Source organism: Cololabis saira, chromosome 11 (assembly GCF_033807715.1).
Source record: "Cololabis saira isolate AMF1-May2022 chromosome 11, fColSai1.1, whole genome shotgun sequence".
In the NCBI taxonomy this organism is placed as follows: domain Eukaryota; kingdom Metazoa; phylum Chordata; class Actinopteri; order Beloniformes; family Belonidae; genus Cololabis; species Cololabis saira.
Window position 1 is genome coordinate 29,633,858 of NC_084597.1, and position 17,997 is coordinate 29,651,854.

Sequence of the window (17,997 nt, forward strand, 5' to 3'; positions counted from 1 at the left end):
ACTCAGCCCCTAGCCTCAGCCCCTAGTGCAAAAGAGCAAGACGGGGCTGTGGCGGGTAGAACCGAGCTGAGTAGATACTAGTGCAAAAGCGCCATTAGTATACAGAAAAGGTTTCCCTTTTCTTATTATTATTATGGGCATGCCAAGTAATGGCATGACCATATTGCAATCGTCCAGAATGGCCCAAAGGGCAATGTTGCTAGCATTTTGCTAACAAGCTAAAGTCGCAAAAGTCCCACTGCACACCAGCGGGTGTACAGTATGACCCCGCACTGATGAGGAAAAAAAAATTCCCAAAAAATAAAACACTCCCGAGAAAACCTGAAAAATGAAGGCGATAAAATAGTATCTAGAAAAGGTTTCCCTTCAGCAGCTCTTTTTCCGTTTCCCCAAGGAAAAATGGTCAGGTGCTGATTCATTTATCTTTAAATGTGAGCTCTTAATCAACCATCCAGCCAGCAAGAAAGAAAAGAAAAACTTTCTCAGTTTATAAATGTGAAAAAAGTAGGTCTGTCGTGAAAGCAAAACTTCATAAAAATTGCATGCTTGTTTTTCTTGTCTTTGATGAAGAGGAAGAAATGTTAGTGTTTGCTTCTTACTGCTTGCTGAGTTTTTCTTTTCACCTCATTCTCCTCTCACAGTTTTGTGAGATTCATGATATCAACGATCCACACTAACCTCATCGTGCCATTTCTATTGTTTCATGGCTTTTTTTTCCTCTAATGTCTGCACTCCATTTGTGATTCATGTCCCTACAGGTGAGATCCGACTATGACCAGTTGAGACAAACATTTGCTGTGGTGAGCGAGGAGCGAGACGCAGCCCAGCAGCACAGGAGCCAACTCCAGGTGAAAGTTGATAACCTGGAGCAGGTTCTAAAGGTGAGACATCCCATGCACCATTAAATATCACGTTAATCCTTCTTTAAATCTCGAGTGGATAAAAGAGGTCAGTCTGAAGTGGATTCCTTTGGTCAATTTATATGACTTTCAAATAACATTAAAAGGTATAATTTACACAAAATGTAAAAGTAAAAAGTCAGCCATGCTTTGTGACTACTTTGCTACTATAATGTCAGCTTAGAAAAATATAGATAATTGATTTCTCACCGAAACACATTACAAGTATACTGTGGGGTTGTAGTAGGTTGAGATGTCTGGTGTGAAAGAAAATAGTTTTTAGCTCAAGACAATTTAATAATGTCAGGTGACAGTTTGCAGTGTTTTGAATGATGTCAGAAGTCCTGACTGCACTTATAGAGTAAATTTACAATGGACATGGAGAAAAAATTAAGAATTACCTTATATATGTATATATATATATATATATATATATATATATATATATATATATATATATATATATATATTATATATATGTGTACTTGATTCTGAATTTCATGGAGTAGACAACTGAGGACACTGCAATAACACATTTTTAAAAAAGTAAAAAAAAAAGCCTAATTTCAATAAAATTGCAAGTGTATTTTAGACTTTTTTTTCTAGTTTTTAGAATTCTAGTGAAGAAGAATTTTCTTACCCCATTGGCAAAGATATTTTTGCTTAAATTAAGCCCATTTTTACTAGATTATTTCTAGAGGGGCTGTTTTTTTCAAAGTCTGTTAAATGCCCAATTCGCACGGGATTAAAATTATGTGACGAGCTGCAGTGATTTGTAATAATCACAGAGAACATCTGTGATTTTAATTACGTCCAAATGAACTCTGTGTTAAAATTCAACCTATATCAGCAAAAACCAAGGTCATGATATAATTTGCCAATTTAGACTGATTGATTATTGCTGTATCCATTGACTTTCAGACCCCTTTGGCAACTTTTTTGTCTGCTTTTTTGTTTCCAAAACTCAACGAACTGCAAATTTAGTGCCTTTTTCAGGTATTATTGAAGACTTTTGGAGACCCAAACGTGAAAGACTTTTACACTTCACAGTGAGCAGCAACGGGTCTTGCCGTGGCACCTTCCCTGTCCCAAAGCACTCTCAGGCAGTCAGACTTCATGCAGCAGCCCCTCCCAGCTCTGGCCGAAGCCAGAGCTGGGAGTAAGATGAATGCAAGAGTAAGATGAATGAAGCACAATCACACATCTGCAAAGCTGCTGGTTGATCCTGCACTGGCCCAGTGCCATTGAATAATGATTAATAATATATCATTCATATTCATTTAATTATTAAAAGAGTGATTCTATGACGCTACACTGGCCTGAGTTGGTGACGATGTGTGTTGTTCTTCCTCATCATTGATTGGTATTCTATTTTCTTCCGGCTTTCCTGTCCCTCATAAGGGATGAGCTGAAGTTCAAGACGGGCCAAACCCACATATAAAACCACGCCCCTTCATTTGACTATAAGAACATTAAATAAAAAGAGCCCTGAAATAAAAATGCCAATGCAAAATAAGTGCCATGAAATATGTAAACCATAGAGTGTATAAAACAATGGATGAAGCATATGGTCACGTGACCCACTGGTTTCTGAATACAAGTTTTAAAGCCTTTTTTCCTTTGTACGGAGTGCAGCCATGTTGCTCAGCAATCCTACTGTAACACGCCCACTGCATGTCAATTAAAGTTAGCTGTGCTTCCAGCTCCTTCAGCTGAACCCCGCCGAAATATCCTCCGCGGTTAGGGTGACATCATCAGTGCCTCGCTCGTGTGATTGTATGCGCGCCGCTTTAGGCGCCGCCCCTCCCCCCTATGCAAGGCACGCTGGTCTTTGTAGTTTCTTACAAGGCGGCCGTTTTAGGAGGCACATTAAAGCCGATTTGAGGCTGGGGATTGACCAGGGTTTCAAAGTTGAATATACATATCCAAGAAATGTTCATAAACATTTATAACAGTCCACATGATCACTGGACGTGGTCCAACACCACTTAACATGTATCCTCGGCGGTGAAAACAAAAATGACAGTCACATTTAGCCGGGGCTGGGTTAATGGGTGGTTGCTTCATGAAGGGCGGCAGCATGACGATTAGTTGAGGAAGTGATAACAGCTAGTGATTGGCTGAGCCGACTGCCAATCAATCAGATTTTATTAATTAGGGCCCAAGCACTTAAAGTGCGAAGGCCCTATTGTATCTGTCGTATCTGTCATTTTTATTTTTCTTCCGACGAAATGAGGGCCTTTTTACACACCTGTATCATGTCGCAATGTAAAGAAAAGTCTTTTGGCGCCATGGCCAAAACGGAACAGGAAGTCAGCTATTTTGAATTAATCGTGTTTTTGCACGCAAGCCAGGCCTGGTGATAAATTTGATATTTCATGCTTTGCATTAATGGGCGTGTCCTAATGGCTCAACAGCGACGACGACGACGATCTTGCGACGACGTGCATTACTTTTCTCAGTCAAAAGCGTTACCGTGGCAAACGATAGACGCCAAAAAGCGCGCCCCCCATTCATCTGATTGGTCCATATTTGATAGTTCCTACTTTCTGCCATAAGTCCCTAGATAAGTCCCTAGTCCCTAGATAGTCCCTATTTTATGCTATAACTTTTGAATGGTTTGACAGAGAGTTGTGGGTGGTGTCATCCGCTAAATGTCCAGGCCTGAAGACATCTACATGCAAGTCATACAAGCGCTTCCACTGCAGCATGCCTGAACATGCACAAGGGTGCCCGTTTATTGCTGCTTGCAGCTTTAATTTATTTTGTATTTATTTCATTGTCACATGTATTTATTTAATGTAATATGTATTAATTCAAGTATTAATGAAATTATTTAATTTTCAATGAAACGGCATTCCATAGAATACAGACATCAGAGGTGTGTACTTTTAGACCTACAGATCCAGAGGTCATTTCCAGTGCTACTAGTACATAAAACTCACCCAAAGCATGTCATGACATTGACAAAGCTGAAAATTTGGAGAGACTAAAGTGTAAACCACTCCTCTTTCATGTCTTAATTCAATAATGTTCGGAATATGTTCATAGCCAGTTTTCACTGATCCATTATGAAATCATCCAATACCCCTGTGGTTGCCCCCCCCCCCCCCCCCCCCCCCCCCCAAAAAAAAACAAAAAAAAACTACATATGAGGTAGTATCTAAGAAACTTTTTTTTTGTTCTTTTTTTTTTTTATTGTGTTCCTGTCTGCCAATAGCAATCAAACACAGTCTCACTGTGCTGCAAGAAGCAGTTTCATTATTAATCCTGGGCTCCCTGCATCTCCTATTGATTGTCTGTTTGTCAGGATATTTGAAAGAGAAATGTTCCCAATAAAGCAATGTCAGGTTTGTCTGTTTCTCACCGAGCTTTGATTATGATGGCAAAAAGATTATTTACAAATAATTACACGAGTCACATTAGTGGTGAAAGGAGGCATATGTTTTTTTATGGTCAAAATAATGAGATATACAGTTAGAAGATTGTTTTAACATGTTGTTTTTATGACAGTCTTTTAATTCTTATTCTTGTAATTTTAGTTACATTATGGAAAAGAAGCAAGATTTGATACAATTTAGACAATGTATTTAATACAGAATAATTCAGTGTGGTTTCATGCGGGTAATGTGGATATTAATTTTCTATTTTAAATGATAATACATTGTTTCTGAAAATGTGGCTTTGGTTAGCAACAGATATTTGCAGTAAAATAATAGGTGCCTATTCAGAGGTACTTTCATTTCTTTGTCATACCGTAGTTACATTTTAAAAGTGTAATGTTAATTTACAAAACAATTAGCCTTCAAAGCCTGTGGATCAGCAAGAAAAAAAAAACTGAATTGACAAACAATACTTTTAAGTACAAGTTTATTTTACTTTCATGAAAACATACGTTATGTGCATTTTGGATAGTTTGGCTCTCAAATCATGTAATCTTTTAATCTTTTTTTGGGATTGGATCTCAAAGAAACAAAAATAACTAAATTGTATTGACTGGACCCCTAGATTTTATAGTCTTCAAAGGGTGTCTGCAGAGATCTACCTTATACACATTTTGTTGGCTAACCAATCGTATTAATCTGCACCAATTATGTAAAGAATATTGCAGCTTTCAAAGAAGCAAATGCAGATTGTACACAATGTTCCAAAGTCTTTGAATGCTATGGAGGGATGGCTTCTGGTGTTATCATCTGTAATTAGCTTTCTGCTCCTTCCATTTTCCACTTGGTTTTAGGAGAGGTGAAATTAAGATAATTTTAATCAAGATAACAATTCATTGGTTACACAGAGCAGGGACTGGTTATTGTGTTATTGTTACAGCTTCAGTCTCATCTCTCAGGGCCTTTCCTTGCTGTACAGTGTCTACTTTTGTTAAGCAGTTTGCTAAAAAAGATGCAGGTGTGATCATCAGCATCCCATATGAACATGCAAGGCTTAAAAAGGTAGTTTTTACTTATACTCCAGTGGCAGCCTTGCAGTTATCCAAGCCCTCTGCAGCTTAGAGCGTCTCTGATTATGCAAAGCAGTGGCTGCATGCTCAGGACACTCCCAGTCATTCTGGGAGGTAAAGAAGCTTTTCTCTCTTTTAAGGGAGAAAACACAGATGAAAAAAATCCAGATGCCAACGCTTTCTAAGCAGACTTTACTTCTTAAGCTTGCAGAAACATCTTATACCCTTAGCTCGGTTTCTGCAACATTTGGCAGCTGGTGGTGAGTTGTGGATGGAATCAGTACAGTAATGACTTGGCTTATTTGGCATTGGGTATATGTGGGCTCAGTGTGGGTGACCATGAGTGACAGCTAGTCAGATCAGAATATAGAGAATATAAAGTTAAGGGTGTAAGTTTTAAATTCTGTAGCAAAGCCAATATGACTTCACACATTATGATCTTTATTTGCTCACCATGCCTCATGTGATAAGTGAAATAGACGATAAGTCTATTAAACAAGCAGGATATGATGTTAATTACTCCTCTTATGGCTTGCTGATAGGAATGTTTTGCTATCGAATCGCAGGAAGCTAAGTATTCACTCTGACCTTTACTTTTTACTCTAAACTAGGTTGCTGCTTGAGGTAGTATTTACTGTACACACAATTGAGTGGTATCAATATTCCCATCCTGTTCAGGAAAACCTTTCAGTTCAATAGCTTGGTTTAATCAGTCAGGCTTAGGTGATACTTCACTTTATTCAGTGGGATTAATTATAATCAAACTGATGCATCCAAGCTTTTGCTTTGGTCATGAGTCAGTTTTTTTTCTCTTTTTCTCTCTAACATTAAAATATACAGTCAATACCTGAAATTTAGTTCCCTCAAAGGGTCTAGTTGGTTTCCTGCCCATTTCAGACTATCTCACCCTTCTTTGCCAAACACAAGGACAGCAGCACTCTGTTGAAGCTCGTAAAGTCTACTTATCTCCATCAGTAAAGAAAGCCTGTTGGAGAATTCTTGGGAGATACTGTCGGAAATAATTTCTTAACAGCAGCCTGCGTTCTGTTTCCCTGCAGCATATGCGTGAGGCTATCGAGCGGAAGCAGCAGTTGCAGACAGAGCATGAGCAAATCTTGGAGGCCCTTCACACCAAGCAGAAAGAGATCAATCAGTTGCAGAAGGTACAGCCGTAAGTGTAAAAGCAAACAGGGAAAACTCAGAAAACTTTTGCTTACTTATTCTTTACTGACATAGCTCAAATCAGTGTTTTTGTGCAGCTGCTTCATGCCAAAGTTCTTTGTTCAGTTATTGATGTCAGCTTTTAGTTAATGCTGATTCACCATCACAAAATCACTTTTGCTGTTCCGCAAAAATTCAAGGAGCCCAGTATATACAAAAGACCACAGTTTTCATCAGCAATACTGTTTCAGCTTAAGTGCTTGTAGTCGTTTAATAAAGAACAATTGTATACAACATGTGGATATCAGCCAATACCCAGATGTGACTTTTTGACAGTTTTTTTTTCCTTAAATCTAAATTCCTTTGAGATGTCCCATTAGACAACAACTATTAGCTTAATACTCATATTTTCATGATCATGTGTACAGTAATTTTTTTTTATCTTTTTTTTTTTTATTATTATTTTAATTATTTTATTTTCATTCATGTTCTACATGCAATTTTTATGATTTATTTTTAATTTTTATGATTTTATATCCTCATAAGGATTTTGTTAAATGTTATTAGGTGGGGGCTCCTCATAAGGCTGGCTTGCTCGCTCCTCCCTGCACAGTTTCTTTTAACTGAACTTACTTGTGTAATGTTCTTTTTTTATGTTATGTGCTAAATAAATAAACTAAACTAAACTAATTAGGTGATATCCTTCTTCTTTTTTGGTAAGTGAGTCTGAGCCATGATTTTGAGATTTTTTGAATACTATTCTTTCTATTAACATGTGTTAGTTTTTCCCATTTATTATTATTATTATTATTATTATTTAGCTATTTTCAAATTTTCAGACTGATATACTTTGATTCATTCAGTCATACATCTGACATGTTGCTCTGGTTTATCTAAACTGGCAGTGGGCACCAGGAAGATCACCAGTCCATTACAGCTCATTGATTGATTCATTCATTCATTCATCATTGAGGGTTAAAAAAAATACTACTAACAATAATTTTTTGTAAGATCAATCTTTCTGTTCTTTGGTCTTTGTATATTTGACATCTCTTCAAAACAGACCCATTAACAGGCAGCACATACAAGTAATCCAGACTATGAAGACTTTTACCTCTATTAGATGGAACTGCCTGGCTGTACATCATAAATTCACAATATCAGCTTTTCTACATGTGGGCTTTGCCAACAGGGTGAAACATCTCTCAAAGTACCAGTGATGTGATTAAGAAGTTAGCCTGTTCCAGGCTCCATGCCTGCAATGTGTCAGCAGTGTGTTATCTCTTCTGCCTCGTGGACTATGATGACAAAGTCAGCTGTCATTGTGTGTTTCTGTGTTTTCTCTGCAGGCTTGGCTTCAAAATGATCAGGAGCATGATGACGCAGTACAACTATTAGAGGTACAGTAAATAAACCAACACAGATATTTACACAACGTTAGATCACTTTCTTAAATGTAACATGGGAAGTAAACAACAAACAAGATGGCTTATTTGGTAGAGATATTTTGATATTGAGACATTTTAATCTGATGCAAAGTCAACACTGACCAGCATTGCCATCCTTAAAACTCTGCTGCAGGCAGGCAGGGTATAAAAAACATGAATAAATAAATAAATACACAAAAAGAAAAAGAAATTGAATCGAGTATGACATAAAATTATTTTGTTTGAAATGTTTCATTATTACTTCCCTCTTTCTATCACCGATTCCTGTGTTTCATGAACTTTAATATAGAATATCCCTTGAAAACCTTTCCATCTAGAGTCACATTGTAAACCCACGTATCTTTTTATGTTTTTGTTAATAGACCTTTTCCTTATATACAAACAGCTGACACGCAGTGTTTCAGCACAGCCTTCTAGAATGCATGTCGCTTTCTCATCTGCTGAAAATATTCTAAATGGAATCATGACAGTGGTTCCTGAGCACATGTGCAGGCAGTTCAGGTGGGGTCATGGTATTATCCATCGAAAGATCTTTAATACCATTTTACAAACCCCTTTTCTCTGTAGGAAGAAAATCATAGCTGCAGTGGGAGCTAACTTAAAACAAATAAATCTTTATATTTTTGTTACCATCGTGTTTTTCATGCCTTTAATCATTTTCAGCTTCCTGCATTTTTTCAGTTTGACAGACATAGCTATGTTTTTTTTTTTGTTTGTTTATTTTCCTGGCATTCCTTTTGTGTTGATTTTGTATATTTGCTGATAAATGCAGTGTTGTTTCTCATCAGCTGTTCCTTTTTCTGTGGTATCAATGTTTGGGTCTGTCTACGCTGTTATTTTACATTTTATTTTTCTCTTTCTTTTCTTCTTTCTGTTTCCACCTTTTTGTCTGAAGAGAACATTAAGGACAGAATGTTTCAGGTATTTATTTTCCTCCCTGATTTGTTTCCTCTCTCCTTCACATATCAATGAAGCTCTCAAAGCTTTCTGTAAAAGAATAAAGGTCCTTAACCCTCAATGATATTGATTACTGGAGTACTTATTGAGAGTATCTTAGATCATCCTTGCCTCCCTTTGATAGGATGGGGATAATTTCATAAAAAATTAAGTGTGTGCTCAGTCTTTGTTCTCAGAATCAGGCCATGCTTTTTGTGAGCAGATGACTACACAACATGCTTTGATTAGTTGACTGGAAGTTTCTGTAAAACACCAAAGCTCAAAAAAGGGTCTTCAGGGATCTTCTTTTGAAGTACCTCAGTAGTCAATCAGTATTTATGAATTAACCCTGTAGAAGTGCCCATATCTATACAACAACCTGGGAAATATTTCCGGTCTTTCGGTTTTACAGTTCTTTATTTCTTTTCACTCCTTGGTCTTGATTATTACAACTGTTTCTGCTCTTTCTCCTTTTTTGTCAAAGGTCAAAGTTTGTGACCTGGAACAGAAATGCAGGTCACACAGTGAAAACTTCCACCAGCTGTCCAAAGAGCTGCTGAATTTCCGTTTGCAATCAGCGCCTGTGGAGATCGTAAAAATTAACCCCAGTTCCGCATCCCAGACCCGATCCTTACCAGGGAACAGAGTCCCAACGGTCATAGCTGGACTTGAAGCCAAATCAAAGAAAGGTGGGTCAGTGATCCCACCCAGAAGTTCAACCTTTAGCAGCTTTTAGCATTATTTATGGTCTGGTTTTAAAGGCCATGGTTCTGGTTCTTGTTCTTATTATCTACCAAGTTGTGATTATGTTTCTGTGTGCTTTAAGAGTAAGTTCATTACCAGTGCTGTCCTGCATGCACTCTGGAGACTGTTACGACATACAACAAATTACATGCAATCAAATGATCTTCAATAGAATAATACAAGATTCTAGACTCATACGACTGTTTAATCAGCTCACTCACGACCATAAGGGGACAGCATTAATAGAGTACTTTGTAAATATCAGTCTCCATCCTAACTGAGCTCTAAGATGAATAAGATTGAATGCATTGGTATTCTAACAACTCATTGTGCAACTTGCACAGCCAGCAAATACAGACACATAAATAATGTACACAGTCATTTATACATTTATACCTAGCACAGACCAAAGGTCTGAAAGTCCTAAGGTAATGTTTGTCTTCACTTAAAACAGGTCTCTCTGAATATTTTGTGTTTTGTTGCAATACATTACTCATAAACCACAAGAAGCCTGGCTTGCCGTGGATCCGTGCTGTTGAATCATTCTAATTTCCTCGAGGAATTTGTGTGTTTGCTCTCTCAGACTAGACGTTGCTGTATTGGATTTCTTCCATTTCTATCATTTGCTTTTTTCCTCCGGAGTGGTATTTAGGGCCATACAGTGTACAGTATGTGTTGGATGGACATGGCTGCTGGGGATGGAGTAGTAATGAAGGGTTTTAACTGTTCCATTCTTTAAATGGTGCTCAATAGATGTGCAATGAGCAGCAAATGGGTGCAGTCGGAATGACACTTGCTCTTCATTTGCTGTTTCAATCCATGTCTCCCAGGTGATGAGATTGTGCCACTCCTGATCTCCCAGTTTTTGCCCTGCGCGTTGTACACCGGGGACGGTGAACCAGACTTGCTGTCTGTCAAATCCAGCACTGTGACGGACCACCCCATCAGCTTCCCACAGCTTTCCCTGTTAGAGGTGTGTCTGAGTGACACCACATCCCTGCACATTAACACCTTGATGTTTAAAGCTTGTATAGCTCATGTTGTCAGAGTCAGTTTAAGTTTTAAACATTATCCCAGTTAAACATCTAAATGTAGTTAGTCAAGGTATGACACAGGCAGTACTCGAGTTGTAAAAAAAAATCAGGGGGGATGGTGGATTTTATCATATGGGGGCAGATAATTTGTGCTGATTACAAATAATATAATATATTACAAATAATAGCACTGACCAAAACACCTGCAGAAATACTGCAGGAATGACATAGCAGCAGTTAAATGCAGCCTTCTGTAAGCTTTAAATATCCACTGGGCTTACATCAAATACATCAAAACACAACAATAAAAAACACTTTTCTGAACTTATCAATATGACTCTGTCCTTCACAGGATAAGTAAAATGGATCACTGCAAAAATCCAAAATCTTAATGTGAATATTTGTCTTATTTCTAGTTAAAATGTCTTATTTTAGTAAAAAAAAAAATCTCATTACACTTAAAACAAGACTCATCACTGGAAAAAACAACAATTTTCACCTGTTTCAAGTAGATTTTCACTTAAAATAAATAATATTTTTTTACTTGTAATAAGATAAATCTTGTCCCACTGGCAGATTTTCCTGCTTATTTCAAGTGAAAATTTACTTGAAACAGGTGAAAATGTCAAATAAGTTATTTTTCTGGTGTTATTTTTCTGGTGATGACTCTAAATGTTGAAATAGCAGTAAAACCACATTCATTGATGAAATGACATAAGGGATGGAAAGGGGGGAAGGCAGTTTTACAGGGGGGATGATTTGGACCGTTTTTATTTCAGGGGGGATGCCATCCCCCCTCATCCCCCCTCAACTCCAGTACTGGACACAGGTCATGTATTTCAAATGAATAACTCTTACTTCTAATGTATCTCTAGATGGAGGATGAAGCCAGCCCATCATCCAGGTCCAAACCTCGCTACACAGGCCAGGTCCGCCTTTGCACTGCCCGCTACAGGTACATGCAGTCACACTTATTCATGTTGATCTAATCTTATCATATTAGAGCTCTTTATATTAGTCTCTCATTCATCAATTCACTCTCAATAAGTGCCTTATATTATATATTTGGACTGTGTTTTCAACAATCACACCCCAATTAATGCATTGGGGACAATGTGAGGCAAGGAGGGGGAGTGAAATGAATTGTCTTCTAAGTCAATGACAGCCACTGTTCTATCTAAGCCAGCATTTTAACCCTTAAATGACATGTTTCCTAACAAGAATATAGAAAGAAATGACCTTTTTTCCTTTTAGTTATAACCCCTATGATGGACCGAATGAGCATCCTGAAGCAGAGCTCCCCCTTGTGGCTGGAAAGTATCTGTATGTGTATGGAAAGATGGACGATGATGGGTTCTATGAAGGTGAGACATTAGATGAAACTGCAGCTGTGTGTGACGTTGTCTCTGAGGTCTATAATAACAGTACCATCAGTTGGCAAATCGACCTTATAGATAGATGCACTTAAAGGACAAATGTTTAAATAATGTTGCACAAAGAACAACATTTACTGCACAGATAGATGGTTTCTTTGTTGCACATATTCTGATGTAAACCAAACTTCTTGCGCCATGGGGGGAAAAAAATTGGAAAACTACGTTTGTGATTATTATCTTTCAACTGGCTACCAGTTATTTAACTGTAACTGATGCAGAGTCAATTTTCATTTCTCATGTTATTATTTTTCAGAAGGGTCAAATTATTAGTTTTCATAACAAAACAACTAAGGAGGTTGCTGCAATTACTGAAACTACTCAACACATTATTAAAAGCTAAAAGGTTCATAGTAAGCCATCGTCTTCAAGGAAGAATTATTAGCCAAAAGAAATCTTGTGTAATTGCGAACGGAGATCATTTAAACATTTGGCAAAATCTAATCAGTGAAAAGTCATCAGTAAAACTTACTCCAATGTTTAATAATGAAAAGTGCATTTCCAAACACACGTTGTGAAGAAAACTGGCACAACTGGGACTAATGACTAACATTTGTGTTTCCTGAAGAAAGCCACTTATCAGTGAGGTTAGTGGGAAGAAGAACAAATAAACAAATTTGCTGAGCAGCAAAAACAACGTCGGGCCAATCCCAATACACCCCCTACTTTCTACCACTAGCCCTAAAAAAAGAAGCCACAGATTTTAGGGCACTTGAAATCTTCCCCCTGTCCCAATACACCCACTCCCCCTACTTTTCAGCACCACCACTAAATTTAGCTTCCTACGTCACTGCCGGGTTTACGTTCAGGTACGTAAGCGAGTGCATTACGTTTGCATATACGTCACACCATATCAGGAAACGAGAGCCAAAAGCTGTTTTAATTTCAGCTGTAGCTGTTAATATGGCACTTTATTAAGTTTTAATATGTTTTCAGGCGTAATAGTAACCGTTAAGATCCCCAACCTGGGCTCAGTTTATCCAAATAACGGCTGTTAAGAAATTTTATCCGATGTTTTCGGAGAAGAGCCGCCGGCTCGGAGCAGCAGCAGCTCACGGCCGGGTCAACCTGCGCCGTCGTCCCGGGGAGAAACCTGCAGCTCTGTGGAGAATTACCGCTGGCTGAAATAAATCATTTTGGGAAAATAAATGTTGGTTTAATAGATGAAATCTAACAGTTGTGTAGAGTTTTCTTTCTCTTTACATGATGGCATGGGTGTATACCAACATGAGGATTCCTGGATTAATCAGGCTCGGGTTGTGAAAAAATGATTCAAAAAATATAGGACATCTTTTTCGCCGATTCGCTCCTACAGATTCCAGATCTTATCCCTCATGAGAATCTTTGGTGATGACTATAATTATCAATATAAAACTTTAGCAAAAAAGTTATTACTATTATTATTACCATTTTAACTCTATATGGAAAACAAGGGGAATTTTGAAAGAAAAAAAAATTCCATCACAAATGCAGGCTTCAATTAAAGCTAAGGTTGGTTCAACAAAATATAAAAGCGTGTGAGTTTTATTTTGGATAGTCAGTGTATTATACTTTTCATGTAAAATGTCTGTATGTGTACATTTATGTATGGAAAATATTGTAGATGTTTGTTGTACATTTTGCACCATTCCATATTATATATATATATATATAAACTTTATTACGGGCTCTAGACCCAATATCAAGACATACAACATAAAAAATAAATAACAACTACATAAAACACATAAAAACATACTCTTATTCATGAGAGTCTTAAAAGGCACCCATACCAATGTTTCCATAGATAGGATTGATATCTGACAGAACTGCACCTGGGGCTTGTGAGCTTCATTATGATACAGTTTTGCGAATCATCAAGTCTAGACATAAACCTAAACATCAGGTTCCTCAAGAGAGCCTGTAGAGTGCTTAGGCCTGAGTCACAGAAGAGTTTACTAGCACTGGTACTCCTGGGCTTTTTCAGCAGTATCCTCAGACAGTCATTGTAGGCTACCTGAAGTTTGCGCAGGGTCTCCTTTTTGTAGTTGACCCATAATGGGGCTGCATACATAGGGGTGCAGTAAGCACGAAACAAGCTCACTTTCACATCATCGGAACAATAATGGAATTTCCTGACTAGCATGTTTGCTTGGACATACAACATGCGTCTCTGCCTGTACATGTCAGCATCATCTTCCATCTTGTCAGTGATTATGTGCCCAAGATATTTTGTGCAGTTAGACACACAAAGGGATTGCCCTGACAGGTAAAACATTGGAAAGTGCAGCATCTGATCCTCCTTGGTCCTACATATCAATACAACACTCTTTTTTGCATTGTACTGTATATCAAACTCAACCCCATACTCTGAGCATATATCCAACAGCTGCTGGAACCCTACAGTGCTGGGGGACATAATGGCCAAATCGTCTGCGTATATTAGTTCTTATATATTCGTATATTAGTTCTTATGAAGTTTATAATTCATGAGTAAGGCATGAGAATACAGCAGAATCAGATCTTAATGTAGTAGAACAGTAATGTTTATGCAGTAATATCTGTAACTGCTGCTCCAAAGACAGCTCCTCCTCCTACATGGCAGTTTTAAGGACTTTCATACTGAATATGTCATATTGTTGCCATGTTCTTCCTTTGACCTCATCTTTGTCAGTACTAGATGTCACCCAGGAAAACTTTGTTTACTTTTTCACAACTGCTGATTGGAGTGAGTCTCTTTCTAATCTCTTTAGAATCACGAAGGCTTCTCCAACAGAGGCAACACTAATCCACCACAGCTCGCAGTAGCACAGCCAGCACAGGCTAAGGCCGGGCATACACTGTGCGATTATCGGCTCGTTTTGAGCCGATTTTCCAGTCGTGCGACTATTTTTTGGATCGGGCCCGATTTTGACCCAATCGTTGCTCGTGCCTCGTGCAGTATACGTGGGGTAACGACGAGAGATTAACACCTCACGACGAGCTCCCGATCACGAATCGTGAGGTCGCAAGAAAATCAAGCGTGTTTGAAATCCTGGTCGCTCCTCGTGAACAAGAATCGCACAGTTGAAGCAGCTGCGACCCGATCTGCCTCATCCTTTCGCAGAGAGCATGCGCAATGATGTCATGTCAAAAACTATTATATTTAGGTTAAGTGTTGCAAATTCACATTACAAATCATGTTTTAATTGCAAAAAAAAAGATCGCAATTCCACGTACGGTGCGGGTCACCGCGTACCCTACGCCGTAGGTTCTGCGTTGGTGTAACGCGGAACCATAAATCAGCCTTTAGTGTGCGCTCTGTGCTGTTCTGAACACTTCCCTCCGCCGAGACACAACTTTTGCGGTATGTGTTCATTGTTGTGTCTAAAAATGATGCCCACCCAATCAGAAACAGTACACCTTTGATCGGGTGGGCAGGATGCACGTTTGGATGGACACAGCCCACCCCTGCCCCAAAACCGGCCTCGAGTTCCAGTACAGAGAGGTCCGACGGGAGGATTATGATCGTATAGTGTGAGCAGACGGGTCACATCAGAGCATCGGGTCGTACAGTGTGAGACCATAAATCGTGGGCTGTGAACTTTTGAACTCCGCGATCTAGTCGTGCAGTGTGAGATGGGGCAGTTTCAAACGATTTAAAATATCGCACAGTGTATGCCCAGCTTAAGGTGGACACAGTGGTACTTAGCTGCAGTGATTCATTAGCTGTGGGCGGTCAGATTGCACGGCATCGTGGAGGAGCACTGTAGTTACCACACAGGAGGGAGACTTGGGCCCTAGACCAAGCTGTTGACAAGATGGGACTTTGGTCTCTTATGGTGACTAATCCAGCAGGACTCAATTTAATCAGCACACACAAGCAATACACACATGAACAGACACACAAAGATGGTCTTAAGGTCTTGCAGGCCTCCACTGAAAACCGGGATTGAAGGACAAGATGATAGGGAGTTTTGTTGAGGAGAAACTTTGAGTAAAATTGCATTATAAATCAGAGCTTTTTTTCGTGAACTGACCACTGCATTTAATGCTCCAGAGCATTTCTGGAAATGGTCATAAGCGCTAACTAATGTTCAAATTCTTCAAAATGTTGAAAAGGGTTTCTGTGTACTGGGGGTAGCATTAGAAAAAACCCTGGTATATTGTACATCATAAAGAGAAGCACACATTTTCTTCAACCTGTTTCCAGTAATTTCCAAAATAGTTATCGCTAATGATAATCTTTGGTAATGTACCTGCCTCTCTCTTGCTTTTATCTTGTCCTGGACATTAGAGAAGCCAGTTACAGGTGGTATTATGGAGGGATTATTTTAAAATAATTTTATTTTCAGGCGTAGAGGATTTTTGTTCATTTAAGTGATCATAAAGAAATCCCAAAATATATGTTTCTATTCTTTTCTTTTTAACACAGGGTTTCCGCGGGGTTTTAAAAAGTATTAAAAAGTGATAAATGAAAATTGCCAAATTTAAGGCCATTAAAAGTGTTAAATTCACTGTCAAAGGTATTATTTTTTTTTAAATTGGTATTATTTTTTACCTTTTACATTTTAAGCAGTCTATTTTATTGTCATTCACAAAGTGAAATAAATGTGAAACATCTGGTCAACATCAATGAGTCTATAAATCTGTTCTGTATAGTGTTCTATAGTTCAAAATCTGTATTAATGTTAAAAGGTCCGTGATTAACACTTAATGTTGTGACAGTTTTTTTAAAAAAATCTGAAGGTAGTGAAAAAGGTATTAAATTGGTATTAAATTTTACATAAGGATTGCTGTATAAACCCTGTAACAACTGTATCTCTATATTTGTCTTTATTTCAGGAGAATTACTGGATGGCCAAAGAGGACTTGTTCCTTCCAACTTTGTTGAATTTGTCCAGGACAAGGACAAACCAGCCGGTGAGGGAGGGGGAGACCTGGGCTCTCTGGACCACATGCCCCTAGCTTTGATGTCAGCAGACGGAGGTCCGCCCCATGATAACCTCCTAGGCTCAAGCCTCGCCTTGGTTCCTTGTAGTAATGGAACAGGAGAGCCCTTGGATCCCGAGGACCTCGCTGAAGACATTGTGCCTTACCCCCGTAAGATCAACTTGATCAAGCAGCTGGCACGGAGCGTTATCGTGGCCTGGGAGACTCCGTTAGTGCCTTTGGGCTGGGGGAACATCAATGGCTACAATGTATTAGTAGACGGGGAGCTTCGTGCCACTATACCATACACTGGTCGCACCAAATGTTTGCTGGAGAAGCTGGAACTGGACACGTGTGTTTATCGCGTGTCGGTGCAGAGCGCGACGGACCGAGGCTTGTCAGACGAGCTGCGCAGCACCTTGCTGGTAGGAGCCAATGTGGTGGTGGCGCCTTGCGGTCTGAGGGTGGATGACATCCAGCGTGACACTGCCGAGCTCTCGTGGTTGCCTAGCAACAGTAACTATGGTCACACTGTATTCTTAGATGGGGTGGAGCACGCAGTAGTAAAGGCAGGAAGGTATAGACTACGCTTCCACAACCTGAAGCCCCTGACGGTGTACAAAGTGACTGTGGTGGCGCAGCCCCACCAGGTGCCATGGCAACTGCCACTGGAGCAAAGAGAGAGGAAAGAAGCTGGTGTGGAGTTTTGCACACAGGCAGCAGGTGAGAAATGCTTATTTTGATATGATATGATATTATTAATGTGCACAGTTCATACAGACATCTTTTTAATATTTTTTAACAAACCTATTTCTAATACTACCCTGTTTATTTCATTATATTACAATGGAAACTCTATTTTTCATCAACAGATATGTAGGTTAAGGCTTTTCTCCCACTAGGGGAGTTTTTAGCTGCCATTGTTTATGTAATAACTGCTCGGGGGTTTATGTTCTGGGTCTCTGGAAAGCGTCTAGAGACAACATCTGTTGTATTAGA

General features: G+C 38.9%; 1 protein-coding gene across 9 annotated transcripts in view; it reads left to right on the top strand.

The window, feature by feature from the left end:
* rimbp2a (RIMS binding protein 2a) overlaps positions 1-17,997 on the top strand; it is an 84,848-nt gene that overhangs the window by 47,539 nt on the left and 19,312 nt on the right. For 7 of the 9 annotated variants that reach the window (XM_061734325.1, XM_061734322.1, XM_061734319.1 and 4 more), the window contains exons 3-10: positions 759-881; positions 6,411-6,515; positions 7,863-7,913; positions 9,382-9,586; positions 10,472-10,614; positions 11,551-11,630; positions 11,930-12,039; positions 16,912-17,721. In XM_061734325.1, coding sequence (XP_061590309.1) covers positions 6,414-6,515; positions 7,863-7,913; positions 9,382-9,586; positions 10,472-10,614; positions 11,551-11,630; positions 11,930-12,039; positions 16,912-17,721 — 1,501 coding nt within the window. In that variant the 5' untranslated portion in view covers positions 759-881; positions 6,411-6,413. Of the gene's footprint in view, positions 1-758; positions 882-6,410; positions 6,524-7,862; positions 7,914-8,856; positions 8,883-9,381; positions 9,587-10,471; positions 10,615-11,550; positions 11,631-11,929; positions 12,040-16,911; positions 17,722-17,997 lie in introns of those variants that run through there. The other 2 variants (XM_061734324.1, XM_061734323.1) reach the window with 2 other exon arrangements.